This window comes from Psittacula echo, assembly GCF_963264785.1.
Source record: "Psittacula echo genome assembly, chromosome: 14".
In the NCBI taxonomy this organism is placed as follows: Eukaryota; Metazoa; Chordata; class Aves; order Psittaciformes; family Psittacidae; genus Psittacula; species Psittacula echo.
In genome coordinates, this window is record NC_137750.1 from 13,635,969 (window position 1) to 13,647,053 (window position 11,085).

The 11,085-nt window shown below is 53.3% G+C and overlaps 1 protein-coding gene and 1 pseudogene across 2 annotated transcripts; one reads left to right on the plus strand and one right to left on the minus strand.

Moving 5' to 3' along the window:
• Positions 1–875: 875 nt before the first annotated feature.
• LOC308227014 (olfactory receptor 14A16-like) lies at positions 876–1,834 on the minus strand (annotated as a pseudogene). Its single transcript has one exon. The product of its transcript is annotated as an olfactory receptor 14A16-like (transcript).
• A 6,988-nt stretch (positions 1,835–8,822) lies between these two features.
• On the plus strand, positions 8,823–9,785 carry LOC308227015 (olfactory receptor 14A16-like; the record flags this gene model as incomplete). Its single annotated transcript, XM_080629269.1, has 1 exon — positions 8,823–9,785. A coding segment is annotated over one exon (963 nt), but the record flags the coding sequence as incomplete, so codon positions are not given.
• Positions 9,786–11,085: the final 1,300 nt, after the last annotated feature.

The following is an 11,085-nucleotide window of genomic DNA, read 5'->3' on the forward strand; positions in this document are numbered from 1 at the left end:
CTTTTGTTTTCACACCAGGCACCATGGCGAGGAGCCTGGCTCTGTATTCTCCATGTCCTCCTTGCTGGTACAGGCAGCCAGTCCCCAACAGCCTTCCCTTCCCAAGATCTCAGGTCCCCATCAGCCTTCCCTTCTCCAGGCTGGACAAGCCCAGCTCCCACAGCCTCTCCCCACAGGCACCGTGCTCCAGTCCCTGCCTGTCCTGAGGGCCTATTGCTAAACCCTCTCCTGCTTTCCAATACCGTTCCTGAATTGAGGATCTGAAACCTGGATGGAGTATTCCAGAGCATCCCTTCCCTTGTTCTCCTGCCGTGTTCCTGGTCATACAGCCCGCGATGCTGCTGTCCTCCCTTGCTGCCAGGGCACACGCTGCCTCCTGTCCAGCTCCTGCCCACCCAGACCTTTCCCATGGGCTGCTTCCAGCCAAGCAGCCCCAGCCTGTGCCATTGCAGGGGAGTCCCCTGCAGGCACCCCTGTGTCCCCTGCTCTCCTGCCCAGGACACCCTGAGAGCTCTCCAGCCCCCCCATGCCATCCCATCTCCCCACACCAGCACAACAGCCCTGGCCCTTGGGCTCCTCAAGAGCTCTTCCTGCTCCAGGCACAGAGCAGCCATCCCGGAGCTGGAGCAGCCAGAAAGCTGATTTCATTCCCCTTCATTCCTGCCATGTGAGGACATAGCACAGAGCAGAAGGAGCTGCAGGATCATTTATTTCCCTTAAATACAATGAGAGCCCCATACTGACACAAAATCTGTTGGTCACACGAGTGTCTACTTAAGAAGCACGGCATGAAAACTGACATTTCTATGAAGACAACATCACCAAAAATTGAAAGAGGAAAACAAATGTAAAGCAGCAAAGACAGATTTGGCCTGTCATGACCTACACTGGCAGCCCTTTTTATAGGAAAGCAGGCAGTGTATGGCTGCTGAAACACATCCAGTCACCAGCTTCCTCACAGCATCCTTGAGCTCCTGGTTCCTCAGGCTGTAGATGAGGGGGTTCACTACTGGAGGCACCAGCGAGTACAGCACTGACACCACCAGATCCAGGGATGGGGAGGAGACGGAGAGGGGCTTCAGGTAGGCAAATGCTGAAGTGCTGACCAGGTGAGGGAGGCACATAGAAAAGGTTTTGTGTCATCCGTGCTCAGAGGGGATATTCAGCACAGCCCTGAAGATCTGCACATAGGAACTCACAATGAACACAAAACAGCCAAGTGCCAAACAGAAACCAAGCACATGAAGCCAACTCCCCTGAGGTAGGAATGTGAGCAGGAGAGCCTGAGGATCTGGGGGATTTCACAGAAGAACTGCTCCACAGCATTGCCTTGGCAGAGGGGGAGTGAAAATGTATTGGCTGTATGCAGCAGAGCATAGAGAAACCCAGCGCCCCAGGCAGCTGCTGCCATGTGGACACAAGCTCTGCTGCCCAGGAGGCTCCCGTAGTGCAGGGGCTTGCAGATGGCCACGTAGCGGTCGTAGGACATGACAGTGAGGAGATAAAACTCTGCTGACATGAAAAAGAGAAAGAAAAAGATCTGTGCAGCACAACCTGGGTAGGAGATGGCCCTGGTGTCCCACAGGGAATTGGCCATGGATTTGGGGACAGTGGTGGAGATGCAGCCCAGGTCCAGCAGGGAGAGGCTGAGGAGGAAGAAGTACATGGGGGTGTGGAGGTGCTGGTCGCAGGCTGTGCTGGTGATGATGAGGCCGTTGCCCAGGAGCGCAGCCAGGAAGATGCCCAGGAAGAGCCAGAAGTGCCAGAGCTGCAGCTCCCGCCTGGCTGCGAATGGCAGGAGAAGGAAGTGGGTGATGGAGCTACCGTTGGACATCTGCTGCCTCTGGGCATGGGGCACTGTGAAAGGAGAAAACGGCAGTGTCGTGTTAGGACAGGAGGGATGTCAGATACCAAAGTTCAATTTACACTCTCACAACTCTGAACACTTTAAGGCTACAGAGGAGAGGCTCAGCGTGAGTTGGTCGTGATTATCTCTGAGGTTGTTTGGTTTGTTTTTTTTCCCAGTGTCACACCTGACAAGTGACATTCTAGGGATAAAAAGTATTTTGAAGGCAACTGTGAAGAGTCTCAGTATTGGACAGACAAAAGGGCTCAGCTGTCTGTGGGTTAGTGCCTACTCAAGATTGCTGCAGAGTCCATCACTCTGGTTTTCAGCTGTCCTGAACTTTCTAGAGGGACAGTCAGCTCCTTGCCCAGCAGAGCATGGCCAGCAGCCACCTCCAGTGCCAGACACCAAGAGAGCTGCCCAGGGCTGGGCTGCACTTTCCCCCCACTCCCTGCCCATGTCTCTGCTGCCTGGAGCTGTCCCTGCCAGGAGCTGCTGCTCTGGGCCCAGCTCTGCTCCCTCTCAGTGCTCCCAAAGCCCATCCCATGGGCTGTGTGCTCAGCTCTGCCCTGCACCCCCCTCCCGGCAGCAGGGCTCTGCCCAGGAGCATCTCTGCCTGTGCAGGGGCTCAGGAGCAGCTCACACAAGTCCTGACAAGACTCTCGGTGCCTTCTCCAAAGCAGAGAAGGAAATTCCCAGCTCCCACTGCCCAACCTGCCCACCAAGAGTGGAAAACATCAAAGCTCAGAATCCTTCCCTATCAGGTAAATGCTGCCTCAGTGTCTTTCAGAACGATCCTCTGCAAATGTGCTCAGAGTGATGTGCAGCTCTGGGCACCCCTGCCTGCACACCCATATTCACACCATGCAGCCAGCCCTGGGACAAGGGACCTGCCTTGTCCTGTCCCTCGCATGGTGCAGAGAGAAGCCCTGCTCTGCAGCACATCCTCCTCCTTATCTACACAGAGAAACCAAGAGAGTCCTCCTGACAGATCCCATGGACTGTCCGAGGCAGCAGCTTGAGGAGATCCCTCCAGGAACTGCGGCTGCATTGCCCTGCACCCAGAGCCTTACCATGCACAGGGCTGGGAAGGTTTCTCCTGCAGGGAGCTCTCAGCATCCTCCACTGCCAAGTGCCTTTAAGCTCTCTGAGGCTCACAGGTCTCCCCTTGGTCTCAGCTCATCAGGAGAGGTCCAGCCCAAGGTGGCTCTGCCTCAGCCCCACTGGGCTCCCTCCAGGTCTCCCTGGGGCTGCAGAGGAAACCCATTGTTAAGAGCATGAAGCGTGTACTGATATTCCCTTCCTCAGCTGGCAGACACACTGCCTTCCTGCAGTGTCATTTCTCTGATGAGAGATGCAGTTTGGTGTAAACAGAGTTTCTCAGAATTACAGAATCATTTAGATTCAAAAAGACCCTCAACATCAACTCTTAACTCTCTAAACCAAACACTGTCAAGTCCACCACTGACCCATATCAACAAGTGCCACATCTCCATGTCTTTTAAAGGCCTCCAGGAATGGTGACACAACCACTTCTGTGGGCAGCCTGTTTCTTGTCCCATCATTCGGACAGCCAGGCAAGGACAGGCTGGAATCTCCTTTACCCTTGCTGATGGAGTGGATTCACCCTGGTTAGTTGAGGCATCTCCTCCTAAGTCTGTAGGCCTGGGACTGGAAGGGGACTCGGCTCCCTCCCATGAACACCACAAACCCACAGGAGGTAGGATTCCTCCTGCCTCTGGTCAGGTCTTCCTTGAAAAGGCACCTACATGAGGGAGCTTTGTCTCAGCATTAACATTGACTGGGGCCAGGAGTGAGGTGTCTGGGTGCAAATCTCTGGTGACAGTTGGCATTACAGGGCTGGTCAAAGTTACGTGCAAGTTATAGAGACAGGCCAAAGATACGTGCAGGCTGATATAGAGACAACACAATATCCTTGGTTATATTTTTGTATACGCTCAGAGGCATCAGGCATCAGTTGCTATCAGTGATGCCAGGTCTGTCCTTTCTGCCACCCTGCAGCTGCAGGCATTGACTGAACACAAAGTACATCACTGCAGGGTCTTTACTCACTCCCTTGATGATTCAGCTAAGGAACAGCCCAAGCATTTTAACTGTGTGCTTGGCTACATCTGGCTTTCAGAGACAGCATCCTTTATGCACAGCGATGGGTCATAGCAAATCTCAGACAAGCTCAAACAGGAATTTAAGAACACCAGGATGAGATGCTCCTACTTCAGGAACAGTTAAAGAAGAAACAAGATAACAAGGACCACCACTAAATAAAGCAAGAGTACATGCAGGTAGATCTCAGATAGCCTATCTCCTCTTTGCCTCAGTTACCACCAGCAAGGTCTCTCAGGACTTTGTGCTTTGAGAAGGGACCCTGGATGGGAAAGGGAAACAACCAGCACTGGATGGGGATCAAGTCAGGGGTTAGGATCTTTGCAGACTACACCCTTACCTGTCCATGAGACCAAAGGGGCAGCATCCAAGGTGCTGAGAGAATGTTTTTCACCAGGACCTGCTGGTGTGTTGCTGTCCCAGGAGAAAATGCACTGGACTCTGTGAGGCATCATTTAAAATGCTGTTCCCTAGATCTAGCTCGGTAAGGAGAGAATTGTACAGGTAGTCTCATGTCCCTTTGATGGCTGGAACCCCAAGAGATGTAGCATGGAGACAAGAAGGATGAGGAGGGTGGATGCCCCCTGCATGAAGGGGAAACTTGGATTTCTGGAGGTCCTCTGTGTGACAGGGAACAGGTTGGGTTGGCTTTTGTGACTGAGGATCAGAGGATTTGATAAGAGGGACATGGTGCTCACAGTTAGAAACTACTTGCTCAGGGAGGGGAAACAGAAAAGGTCTTTTGCCAGCAGCTAAGGAAGCCTCCAGGCTAATGAGCTGGTACCTTGCAGGTAATTGCCCTGGCAGTCCCTGGCCATGCAAAGCAACAGGGTGCAACAGTGTGGAGGGTCTTGGCACAACCGGTTAACACAGGTGCAGGGCGGGCCAACAAGGGCGATGCTCCCCTGGAAAAGCTGGTCAGGATGTGATCATCAGTGTCAGCCTTGGCTGTCATGAGCATGCAATAGTGGGGACTCAGATGCTAAAGGGCATGAGGAAGGCCAGCAGCAGAGAACAGACTCTGGACTGACTTGGCGACAGTTCCAGGAGTTTCCATGGGGAATGGCTCTGATGGTGAAGGAGCATGAGCAAGTCTGATAACGATCCCTGAGGCTGGAATACCTGGAGGGCTTCCAAGGTCCACCATGGCTTTTGCCACCTTTCTGAATGCCGGTCAGGCTCCTGAGGGCTTTAGCACAGTTCCAGAGCACCTGCGCATTCTGGAATGCCCGGTGTTATTCCGCAGCCTTGCCAGAGCCTGCTGAGGCCTCTGCCTCCATCTAGAATGCTTGAGGAGATTCTGCAGGGTTGGTGCAGACTGCCAGGGCCCTGCCATGTTCTGCAATGTTGGGTGTCCTTCCAAGCGTGTTGGTGGAAGCACTTCCATGGGCATTGCTGGAACCCTCCAGTTTCCCAGCAGGGCCTTTGCTGCCTTCCAGTAGCCCCAATGTGCTGCCGTGGTGCCGTGGTTTAAGTCCAGTCAGTAATTCAGAACCACGTAGTCGCTCGCTCACTCCTCTCCCTTCCTCCCCCCACCCCCACAGAGGGATGGAAGGAGAATCGAAAAAATGTAACTCCCACAGGCTGAGATAAGAACAGTCCAGTAACTAAGGAATAACACAAACCACCGCCGCTACCACCAGTAATAATAATACAATCATAGAATCGTACAGTCATAGAATAGTTAGGGTTAGAAAGGATCATCTAGTTCCAACCCCCCTGCCGTGGGCAGGGACACCTCACACTAAACCATGTCACCCAAGGCCTTGGCCAACCTGGCCTTCAACACTGCCAAGGATGGAGCGCTCATAACCTCCCTGGGCGACCCATTCCAGTGCCTCACCACCCTTACTGTAAAGAACTTCTTCCTTAGATCCAATCTAAATTTCTCTGTTTAAGTTTTAACCCATTCCCCTTATCCTATCACTACAGTCCCTAATGAAGAGTCCATCCCCAGCATCCTTGTAGGCCCCCTTCAGATACTGGAAGGCTGCTGTGAGGTCTCCATGCAGCCTTCTCTTCTCCAGGCTGAACAGCCCCAACTTTCTCAGCCTATCTTCATATGGGAGATGCTCCAGTCACCTGATCATCCTTGTGGTCTCCTCTGGACTTGTTCCAACAGTTCCATGTCCTTTTGATGTTGAGGACACCAGAACTGCACACAATACTCCAAGTGAGGTCTCATGAGAGCAGAGCAGAGGGGCAGGATCACCTCCTTCGACCTGTTGGTCACACGCTTTTTGATGCAGCCCAGGATACGCTTGGCTTTCTGGGCTGCGAGCTCAAGCTGAAGCCGGCTCATGTTCATTTTCTCATCGACCAACACCCCCAAATCCTTCTCCGCAGGGCTGCTCTGAAACTCTGCTTTGCCCAACCTGTAGCCGTGCCTGGGAATGCTCCAACCCAGGTGTAGGACCTTGCACTTGGCATGGTTAAACTTCATAAGCTTGGCATCAGCCCACCTCACAAGCGTGTTGAGGTCCCTCTGGATGGCATTCCTTCCCTCCGGCGTATCAACTGAACCACACAGCTTGGTGTCATCGGCAAACTTGCTGAGGGCACACTCAATCCCACTGTTCATGTCACCAACAAAGATGTTGAACAAGACCGGTCCCAACACCGATCCCTGAGGGACAACACTTGTTATCGGTCTCCAGCCAGACATTGAGCCATTGAAGGCATCTCTTTGCTTGCGGCCATCCAGCCAGTTCTTTATCCACCGAGTAGTCCACCTATCAAATTGATGTCTCTCCAATTTAGAGATAAGGATGTCATGTGGGACAGCGTCAAATGCTTTGCATAAGTCCAGGTAGATGACATCAACTGCTCTGCCCCTGTCCGTCAGTTTTGTAGCCCCACCATAGAAGGCAACCAAATTGTTCAGGCAGGATGTCCCCTTAGTGAAGCCATGCTGGCTGTCACCAACCACCTCCTTGTTTTTCATGTGCCTTAGCATGCCTTCCAGGAGAATCTGCTCCAAGATTTTGCCAGGCGCAGAGGTGAGACTGACTGGTCTGTAATTCCCCGGCTCATCCATTTTCCCCTTCTTGAAAATGGGGGTCATATTTCCCTTTCTCCAGTCGTCAGGAACTTCACCTGAGTGCCATGATTTTTCAAATATGATGGCCAGTGTCTTAGCAACTTCATTTGCCAGCTCCTTCAGGACCCGCAGATGGATGTCAGGTCCCATGGGCTTGTGTATGTTTAGGTTTTTAAGATGGTCTTGAACCAGATCCTCTCCTACAGTGGGCCTAGGATCTTTATTCTCACAGTCCCTGCGTCCACCTTCCAAGATTTGGGTGGTGGGGTCAGAGCCTTTGCCAGTGAAGACCGAGGCAAAGAAGTCATTAAGAACCTCAGCCTTCCCCAAATCCATGGTAGCCAGTTCTCCCGATATCTTCTGGAGGGGACCTACATTGTCCCTAGTCTGTCTTTTATTTGCTACGTACCTATAGAATCCCTTCCTGGACTTAATGTTCTTAAGGGTCTTTTCCAATCTAAATGGTTCCATGATTCTACAAAATCTTATTGTTCAGACCAAACTCTGCCTCATCAGAGAAATGACACTGCAGGCAGGCAGTGTGTCTGCCAGCTGAGGGAGGGAACATCAGGGCTTGTTCAGGCTGTTTCCCATGGGGTTCCCCTGGAGCACCAGGGAGCCCTGGAGGGTGCCCAGCAGGGCAGAAGCAGAGACACCTTGGGCTGGGCCTCTGCTGCTGAGCTGGGCCGGGCTCCTGGGACACAGAGAGATGCTGGCAAGCGGGCAGCGCTGCAGGGAGACAGCTCTGGCCAGGAGCAGGGCTCGGGCACTGCCTGCAGGCACCCAGGGGAGACCTGTGAGCCTCAGAGAGCTTAAAGGCACTTGGCAGTGGAGGATGCTGAGAGCTCCCTGCAGGAGAAACCTTCCCAGCCCTGTGCATGGTAAGGCTCTGGGTGCAGGGCAATGCAGCCGCAGTTCCTGGAGGGATCTCCTCAAGCTGCTGCCTCGGACAGTCCATGGGATCTGTCAGGAGGACTCTCTTGGTTTCTCTGTGTAGATAAGGAGGAGGATGTGCTGCAGAGCAGGGCTTCTCTCTGCACCATGCGAGGGACAGGACAAGGCAGGTCCCTTGTCCCAGGGCTGGCTGCATGGTGTGAATATGGGTGTGCAGCCATGGATGCCCAGCACTGTCACAGTATCACAGTATGTTAGAGATTGGAAGGGACCTCAAAAGATCATCTAGTCCAATCCCCCTGCCGGAGCAGGAACACCTAGATAAGGTTACATAGGAATGTGTCCAGGCGGGTTTTGAATGTCTCCAGAGAAGGAGACTCCACAACCTCCCTGGGCAGCCTGTTCCAGTGTTCCGTCACCCTCACTGAGAAGAAGTTTCTTCTCAAGTTTAAGTGGAACCTCTTGTGTTCCAGTTTCTACCCATTACCCCTTGTCCTATCATTGTTTGCCACTGAGAAGAGCCTGGCTCCATCCTCGTGACACTCCCCCTTTATATATTTATATACACTAATACGGTCACCCCTCAGTCTCCTCTTCTCCAAACTATAGAGACCCAGCTCCCTCAGCCTTCCTCATAAGAGAGATGCTCCACTCCCTTAATCATCTTAGTTGCCCTGTGCTGGACTCTCTTCAGCAGGTCCCTGTCCAGATGCAGGACTCTACACTTTCCCTTGTTATATTTCATCAAGTTATCCCCTACCCAACTCTCCAGCCTGTTCAGAGCTCGCTGGATGACAGCGGAGCCTTCTGGCGTGTCAGCCACTCCTCCCAGCTTAGTGTCATCAGCAAACTTGCTGATAGTACACTCAATTCCCTCATTTAAATCATTGATGAATATATTAAATAATACTGGTCCCAATACTGACCCACTTCCTCCTCCTGCCATTCGCAGCCAGGCGGGAGCTGCAGCTCTGGCACTTCTGGCTCTTCCTGGGCATCTTCCTGGCTGCGCTTCTGGGCAATGGCCTCATCATCACCAGCACAGCCTGCGACCAGCACCTCCACACCCCCATGTACTTCTTCCTCCTCAGCCTCTCCCTGCTGGACCTGGGCTGCATCTCCACCACTGTCCCCAAATCCATGGCCAATTCCCTGTGGGACACCAGGGCCATCTCCTACCCAGGTTGTGCTGCACAGATCTTTTTCTTTCTCTTTTTCATGTCAGCAGAGTTTTATCTCCTCACTGTCATGTCCTATGACCGCTACGTTGCCATTTGCAAGCCCCTGCACTACGGGAGCCTCCTGGGCAGCAGAGCTTGTGTCCACATGGCAGCAGCTGCCTGGGGCGCTGGGTTTCTCTATGCTCTGCTGCATACAGCCAATACATTTTCACTGCCCCTCTGCCGAGGCAATGCTGTGGAGCAGTTCTTCTGTGAAACCCCCCAGATCCTCAGGCTCTCCTGCTCACATTCCTACCTCAGGGGAGTTGGGCTTCATGTGCTTGGTTTCTGTTTGGCACTTGGCTGTTTTGTGTTCATTGTGAGTTCCTATGTGCAGATCTTCAGGGCTGTGCTGAGGATCCCCTCTGAGCAGGGACGCCACAAAGCCTTTTCCACGTGCCTCCCTCACCTGGCCGTGCTCTCCCTCTTTGTCAGCACTGCTACCTTTGCCTATTTGAAGCCCCTCTCCATCTCCTCCCCATCCTTGAATCTGGTGGTGTCAGTGCTGTACTCGGTGGTGCCTCCAGCAGTGAACCCCCTCATCTACAGCCTGAGGAACCAGGAGCTCAAGGGTGCTGTGAGGAAGCTGGTGACTGGATGTGTTTCAGCAGCCATACACTGCCTGCTTTCCTATAAAAAGGGGTGCAAGTGTAGGTCATGACAGGCCAAATCTGTCTTTGCTGCTTTACATTTGTTTTCCTCTTTCAATTTTTGGTGATGTTGTCTTCATAGAAATGTCAGTTTTCATGCCGTGCTTCTTAAGTAGACACTCGTGTGACCAACAGATTTTGTGTCAGTGGGGTTCTTCCACTGTATTTAAGGGAAATAAATGATCCTGCAGCAACTTCTTTTCTGTGCTATGTCCTCACATGGCAGGAATGAAGGGGAATGAAATCAGCTTTCTGGCTGCTGCAGCTCCGGGATGGCTGCTCTGTGCCTGGAGCAGGAAGAGCTCTTGAGGAGCCCAAGGGCCGGGGCTGTTGTGCTGGTGTGGGGAGATGGGATGGCATGGGGGGGCTGGAGAGCTCTCAGGGTGTCCTGGGCAGGAGAGCAGGGGACACAGGGGTCCCTGCAGGGGACTCCCCTGCAATGGCCTAGGCTGGGGCTGCCTGGCTGGGAGCAGCCCATGGGAAAGGTCTGGGTGGGCAGGAGCTGGACAGGAGGCAGCGTGTGCCCTGGCAGCAAGGGAGGACAGCAGCATCGCGGGCTGTATGACCAGGAACATGGCAGGAGAACAAGGGAAGGGATGCTCTGGAATACTCCATCCAGGTTTCAGATCCTCAGTTCAGGAACGCTATTGGCAAGCAGCAGTGGGTTTAGCAACAGGCCCTCAGGACAGGCAGGGACTGGAGCACAGTGCCTGTGGAGAGAGACTGGGGGAGCTGGGCTTGTCCAGCCTGGAGAAGGGAAGGCTGATGGGGACCTGAGATCTTGGGAAGGGAAGGCTGTCGGGGACTTGCTGCCTGTACCGGCAAGGAGGACATGGAGAATACAGAGCCAGGCTCCTCGCCATGGTGCCTGGTGGGAGGGCAAAAGGCAATGGGGGATAGTGACAGAGGAGAGGTTGAGCCAGGACATAAGGAAACCTTGTTCCCCTAGGCTCAGGCAAGGGCTGCATCAGGTCACCCAGAGAGCCTGTGCAGGCTCTGGCCTTGGGGATTTCCAACTCAGACTGAATCAAGCCTTGAACCACTAGCCGTGACCCTTTTCCTGAGCGGTTGGACTTCAGACATTCTGAGGTCCCTTCCAAACACTGTTCTCTTATGATCCTACAAAGATGGGTTTATGAAGGACCCTAAAGTTGTTCGGAGGGCTGGAGCTCATCTCCAATGATGACAGCTGAAAGAGCTGAGGGTGCTGAGCCTGGAGAAGAGAAGGCTGCAGGGAGACATCCTAGCAATCTGCCCATACTTAGACAGGGCCTACAAGAAATCTGGAGAGGGGCTTTCTACAAGTGTGTG